Source organism: Apaloderma vittatum, unplaced genomic scaffold (assembly GCF_000703405.1).
Source record: "Apaloderma vittatum isolate BGI_N311 unplaced genomic scaffold, ASM70340v1 scaffold19777, whole genome shotgun sequence".
NCBI lineage: Eukaryota > Metazoa > Chordata > Aves > Trogoniformes > Trogonidae > Apaloderma > Apaloderma vittatum.
In genome coordinates, this window is record NW_009726940.1 from 23,919 (window position 1) to 31,118 (window position 7,200).

The 7,200-nt window shown below is 44.2% G+C and overlaps 1 protein-coding gene across 1 annotated transcript in view; it reads left to right on the forward strand.

The window, feature by feature from the left end:
* The window catches only part of CASS4 (Cas scaffolding protein family member 4), an 11,566-nt gene extending 5,393 nt beyond the window's left edge, over positions 1–6,173 (forward strand). The window contains exons 4-6 of the mRNA XM_009873489.1: positions 350–499; positions 2,842–4,176; positions 5,760–6,173. Of these exons, the coding sequence (XP_009871791.1) occupies positions 350–499; positions 2,842–4,176; positions 5,760–6,173 (1,899 nt within the window). The remainder of the gene's footprint in view (positions 1–349; positions 500–2,841; positions 4,177–5,759) is intronic.
* Positions 6,174–7,200: the final 1,027 nt, after the last annotated feature.

A 7,200-nucleotide genomic window follows, 5' to 3' on the forward strand; every position in this document is an offset into this window, starting at 1 on the left:
GGGGGGGGGCTGGAGCACATCCATGGAGCCTTCCCGTGCGTCCTGCTGCCCTCGGCAGTGGTGCAGGGTTGAGCCCACTGTAATTCGTTTATTAAATTATCCACAAACTCCTTTGTGTTACCCACTCTGCATAAGGGGGGTCATCCCTACTCAGACCCAAAGCCAGGCGTATTGGTCGTGGCTTGCGGGAAGGAGCTCAAGCCGCTCGCAGCAGGTTGAGTTTGACACATTGTCCACACCAGGAGCTGTGCAGTGTATGACCTGAAAGCCTTTGATTCCACCAAAGTCTTCAGTGGACTCTAAAAAAGGATTGAAGTTGCTCTGTCTGCACTTTTTTCCCCTTGACCAGAGCGGTGCCACTCCACCCACCGCACGAAAGGGCTCTGCGCTGGTCAGAGCCATCGAGTGTTTCCAGGAGGAGCAGAAGCCACTGTCCAACATCCTGCCCAGCCCAGAAAAGGCAGGAGCTCTTATCCAGAAAGACTCACCAGGAGATAATGTAAGTAAGGGGGAAAGGGCCCTGGGGGTGCTGGTGGGCAGCAGGATGGCCATGAGCCCGCAGTGCCCTCCCGCACAAGACGCCCCACGGCATCACGCAGGAGTAGCTGGTAGGTCGAGAGAGGTTCTTCTCCCCCTCTAGTCTGTTCTAGTGAGGCCATGTCTGGAATATTGGGTCCAGTTCTGGGCCCCTCAGTTCAAGACGGACAGGGAAACACTTGAAAGAGTCTGGCATAGAGCCACAAAGATAATGAGGGAGTGCAACCTCTCCCTTTTGAAGAAAGGCTGAGGGACCTGGGTCTCTTTAGCTTGGAGGAGACTGAGGGGTAGCCATATTAATGTTTATAAATATGTAAAAGGTGTCGGGAGGACAGAGCCAGAATCTTCTCAGTAATGTCCAATGATAGGACAAGGAGCAATGGATACAAGCTGGAGCACAGGAGGTTCCACAAAAACATTGGGAAACTTTTTCCCTGTGCGGGTGCCGGAGCCCTGGCCCAGGCTGCCCAGAGAGGGTGTCGAGTCTCCTGCTCTGGAGACTTTCCATCCTACCTGGACGCGTTCCTGTGTGACCTATTCTGGGTGATCCTGCTTTGGCAGGAGGTTGGACTTGATGATGTTTCAAGGTCCCCTCCAACCCCTAACATTCTGTGATTCTGTGAAGAGAATAATCTCTCATTGCTATGATGTTAGTCACGTGTACCTGAGTCCCGGACAGTCAAGGTACCCACCAGGACTAGCACTACCACTGTATTTGCATTTGGTTTTTCAGCTGCAGGCAACAAGATCTCTTGCCTTAACTTCTTCTTATGACAGTGTGAAAAGCGAATACCCTACATTCTTGGATGTCCACAACATTTACGCAGACAGAAGCTAACTGTCCCCAGTCCATGCAGCACTCTCCTGTCACCCTTTCTGGGAGTGGAGCACACCTGGTTTTGGGGGGGCTCAGGCTTCTCATCTCCTCACTGTTTGAAAAGTACCACCCTTGAATAACGGGCTGATCTAAAATTTCACAACAAAAAAAAATTGCCCCGATGGAAGCTCGTTATTAGTTGAGTGCCAAGTAGTTCAGGTTTCCTGAATGGTTTTTAGGATCCAAGAGAATTTTGACAGGATCCTTGGCACACACACACCAGGGCAGGATCTCAGGGCAGACCTTCCCAGCACAGGAAACCTGAGGCTTCCTGGTTTTGTGGATTTAAAGAAAAGTGCTGTAGGTTTACAGCTGCAACATGACTGGAGAAGCCAGTCTTGCACAAAGCCTGTCCAGCAGTGACAGGCCTGGTGCGACCCAGAACTGGGGCGCTGGCATATGAGCAATTGCTCCCTGGAGCTGGCATTGCCAACATCTTTATGGCTGTTAGCAATTGTACCGACCAGCTGCAGCCGCCTGGGAGCAGGTTTCCTTTCAGAGACATAGTTTATCATTGCTTCCAAAATCAGATTTTCTTAGAATTCTTTGTTCGTGGGGAATTTGGAAAAATCAGGCTTTCGTCTGAAACTCTCTTCTCTGGGCTCCCTTTCTCACGCACGTTTTCTGCAGATGGGAAAGCCTGATCTGGCCAATTCTTTCTAAAATTTTTATTATGTAGCGGTGCCCTCAGCTGTTTCACACTGCTGCACACTGCTCTAGTTCTTTGCACTCCCCCATGCTTGTGCTTTGTGCTTGTGAGGCATCCAGGGGCTCTCTCTCCTGAAGTGCCCGTTAGTATTAGTCTGGATTTTCATACACAAGTGGTCCTGCATTTGCCGTTTCCAGTTTAGACTACAGCTGTACGTGCACGTATTTTTAAGGCACTGGGCAAGATCTGAACCCATCTTACCAAACCTGTATCAAGTAAAAATGTAAACTCATTGAAGTTATTTGAGAATAGCCAGTGGTGTCTGTCATTTTTTTTGTCAGGGCTTGCATATGAATGGGGTTGGGGACACTGGAAAATCAATTAGCTTCTTAGGGAGAGGCTAATAAAATCTTACCTCCTTCAGTCTGTAAAACTGAGTGTTTAACATTGCCTACTAATAAACTGGCATTTCACCTTTCCTGTAGCCATTCCAGAGAACTTTGAGTTTCTCACCCCAAAGAAGCCAGGAAGAGCCTACAGATTTTACTGGCTGGGGACACTGCTGTATGATTTCATCACCGGTGCTCAAAATATTTTAACCTTCATACGTGCAGCTTGTGCATTTTAGAAAGAAAATAAAAAATATGGGCTAGCCTTTCTGCGATGCAGTTTCATTGACATTACTGCAGTTACATATATTTACATGCTCTGGGAATTCAGTTTTCTTTCTCATTTCTTGTTTAAAAATGCAGTTTATAAATCCTGTGCTCTGTTGCAGTTATATGATGTCCCTCCCAAAAGAGAAACTGACAGTTTAGAAAATGAATCTCAGAAAAAGTGCTGGGGCCATTACAATACCTTGCCAAATCCTCGGAAGTCAGAATGGATTTACGATATTCCAGTGTCACCTGAAAAAACAGGATTGAAACAAAACCTTTCTGGTCATTCCTTGGAGAACCAGGTGCTGTACGATATACCACCAGCCAGGTACAAGGCGCTAACAGCAAATACTGAAGGCAAAGTTGTAAACCAACAATTATATGATGTTCCGCCAACGCAACGGAAATTAACCTTTCCAGACATCCATCTTTACGATGTTCCATCCTCACGAGATGTGCTCCTTTTGCCACAAAATGGTAGCTGTGATGTGCCCCCAAGTCTCCTGACTCCAAAGACTGAGAATCAGATCTCCAAAGGGAATGTTTATGATATTCCAAAAGGTTTGCCCACTGCTGCGCAGTCCAAGAAAGAGATGGAAAAAACTAGAGAGAGTTCTGGAGACCAAGCATACGGTGCCCCTCCACAGCTCTCAAGAGATGCCAGATTAGAACAAGACAGATTATCTGTTTCTAGCATGGGCAGCAGAAGCAACACACTCTCTACATCCTCAGACTCTTCTGCTGAGTCTTTTCCTATGTCATCATCAGAGGAGCCTGCCAAAGAAATTAAACTGGACCTTGACGCAGCCATAGAGACACTGACTAGATTGCAGCACGGTGTATCCAGCTCAGTTGCAAGTTTAATGATCTTTGTGAGTAGTAAATGGAGATTACCAGAACACCTAGAGAAAAGCATTGAAGAAATCCGTAGAGCAGTTGATCACATAAAAGTATCACTGGGAGAATTCGTGGCCTTCGCCGAAGTCGTAAAGGGAAATGCCTCTTGCCTCACTGATAACAACCTTCAGACCAGAATTAAAAAACAGCTAGAAATTCTTATGAACTCATTCAAAATTTTAACAGAAACAAGAGAAGCTCTAAACAACTGCAGCTGGTCGCTAGAGGTGCTGGTCCTCAGGAAACCTCAGAACAACCCAGATGATCTCGATCGCTTCGTCATGGTAGCCCGCACGATTCCAGATGACATCAAGAGATTTGTATCCATCATCATTGCCAATGGAAAGCTTCTCTTCAGAAAGAATGAGAAGGAACAAGAAACAAAGCAATCAAAAGCTAATCCAGAACACAAAATGGCAAAACAAATCACAGTGCCAAGAGGAATAGAACTAGACTCGCTTCAAAGAAATACTCCTGATAAACCCAACCAAAGTCAGGTCTCTTCTGAGAAACCAAATGAAAATGCCACTGAAGATTGTGATTACGTTCAGTTACAGGTTAGTATAACTGGGGTTAACTGCCTGTAGCCTTGATCCCTCGCAGACGTTTAGCTATTAGCGCTATTTATGTTGACACCAGTGGCAAATGCAGTTTGCAGTACCTCCTCTTTTCCAGACCTTATGGGAATTCAAGATTTTGTTAAGAGTGCGAGATGGCACATACAGAATGATCAGTACTCTTAAGTAATAGAGAGAATTGGCATTTGAAAATTTACTCAGGTGGCCAGCCAGCCAGCACTGAGGGAAAAAAAACGTAGCTTGCCTGTTTAAATGCATTTGAGAGACTGCTTTCAGCTGGGAGTTAGCAATTTGTTTCTTCTCTTTTGAGCAGTAGTTCTCTTCTTGCAGTACATTTTGTGTGTTTGATTCTAGCATGACCAGAGAAGAGATGTTAACCTTCTAACTTGAGGGGTATTGGAAAGTATGCTTTTGCAGAAAATTTTGATTTAACAAATAAAACTCTTACTGTGAAATATTACATTTGATAGAAAAATTTTGGATCTTTCTTAGAATCATTCTCCTCAGAATTACTGAAAAGCCTACTGAGAATATAATTCTCTTGATTTCACAAAGGAATGCTGGCTTGCCCTTAGAATTTAGGAAATGTTATGTTTTGTTGATGTTGGTTTCAGTCTTGGATCCTAGAAAACTACAGTTGCTTCAAATAAATGTACCGTTGTTGTCCGTAATATGAAGGCTGCATAGCAAGGAGTTGTCTCCCCCAAAGCAACAGGAAAACACATTTAAATATTTTATATAAAACATTTCAACTTTGCTTTCATTTTGATTTCTAACAGGCACAGAAAATCATTTCAGGTAAAGAAGTAGCAAAGAAGAGTACAGACTCAAAACCAAAGGTATTTCTGATTTTGAAAACTATCACTTTTATAAGGACACCTAGTCCTTGATTTCTGTGCTTGCTAAAATTCAAAATAATTTGCATTTGGACACAAATATATATACGTAAGAGATCTATTTGTTTTATCGTAGCTCATTTTCCCAGCATTAGTTCTTAGAATTACTGCTGAAAACCGGTGCAAAACATTTATTTTCCTCAAATGTAAGGAACCACTCTAGTGTAAAGTCATACCATTTATTTGCTTACCGTGTGTATAATCTGAGATAAGACTGAGCGTTAGTATTACAAAATATCTTGTTGTGCACTGGTAAAATGATTGACTCTCTTGTTATTGTGGAGTTTTAATCATTCAGAATCCTCATGAAGTCAGCACCATTAAAGATCAAGTCTGAATGTTTTGCACCATCTGAAAGCTTGAAGACTGTAGGATTGATGTTTAGCTACAGCACTTCGTGTGTTATCCATTATTAAAATCACATTCAGTAAAATTTCATTAGGGAGGGGAAAAAAGCAATCAGGAGAAAATACCATTTTGACATCCAGTACCTTATGGAAAGAGAAATGATTGTAAAAGCCTCCTAGGCTGAGCCAATTTGGAGACTATTAGCTAACAGAACTCCCTCTGAGTGAAGAAACACGTGAAGAATATAGGTTAGAGCAAATAAGGAAACAATCAAGAGTGCCACCAAGCTGAGACTATTTTTTTTTAACCTTTTTCCAGGTTCTACCATCTGCAAAAAAGACTGTAACACAAAGCCAGCAGGACTCTGCAAGGAAAATCTCTCTCCCAGAACACTGCAAGCTGTGTTTCGGTGCACTTCATAAGGCAATTGGTGTATTTACTAGTAGTCTGAGCAACAACCAGCCACCTGAAGTCTTCATATCCCACAGCAAATTGATCATTATGGTGGGACAAAAGCTGGTGGATTCTCTCTGCCAGGAAACTCAAGAAAGAGATGCTCGGAATGACATTCTCCACAGCAGCAGCCGGTTTTGCAGCCTCTTGAAGAATCTGGCTCTCGCCACCAAAAATGCTGCAATACAGTATCCAAACGCTGATGCCAGGAGAGAACTTCAGGATCGAGCTGAGGAGCTGTCTAAGTACACACAGCAGTTCAGAGCAACGATGGAATGAAAGCCCCTTCGCTGTTCTTACAAGTTTTCCCTTGTTGTTGCTCCTGTGGCACGTAGCAGCCGAGGTGGGCAAAAGCAGCTCAGTGACACCAACTTTCAGTCACCTCCAAGAACTCCTGTCAGGCAGTTCCCGGGGGGCTGGTGCACTTTTAGCAGGTGAAGATCCAAAGAACAGCAGGTGCAAAAGAGGATTTGTAGAATTAAATCTGTACTTTCTTCTCCATTGTTCAGATCCTGCCTGGAAATATCATCATATTAGTGGCTGGGTGTTAGAGCAAAATTATTTTATTATCTGGCTGATTTCTTACTTTTTAATTTCTATTATAGGTCAGATTTTTTTTTTCTATTCAGCTTTGTGAATTCTCTCTTTAAATTTTTCTGCACTGTAACTTATCCCATTGTTGATTGTTTCCCGAGGACTTTACACAAAATTTGTAATTACAATGTGGGGGGTTTTTTTAAAAAAAAAAAACAGCTGCAAAGGCAGTTTTTGTTTTTAATATACAAATGTGATGAATGTATTACGGGACAAAATCTATGAGGTGCTTGCCCATAGCCTGGGTGTCAATGCGAAACGCTCCAGCTGGTATTTGGGCACAGCAGAAAACAGACTTGGAGGAGTCCTGGCTGCGATAAATCTGCAGGGAGCACACCTCGGTCATCCTGTGCCGCGGCCTGAAGCTCCTCAGAGCATCGCTCCAGCCGAAACACGATTTATTTTAGCCGTGGCACGCGCAGAGGCTGTGTCAAGCTCTTCCTGCTCGTTCCTTTTCGCCCCACACGCGCTGGATCTGAACCGCAGTGCTGAAGGGCTCCGTAACTGTGCTGGGAGACTGTAAGCCTGTTATTTGTATAGTTCCTAACTAATTTATTTTGGAGATTTTTAACCCGAAACGTCAGAGTCTGGCCTTTCTTGGCCCCGTCGCGGCCGTGTCTCTGCCCTGAAAACGTCTGTGGGGAGTTACAGCCCCTCGCTCGGGGGAAAACCAGCTCCCTCGGCTTCTTGGCAGCCGCCGTGTTTGTACCGA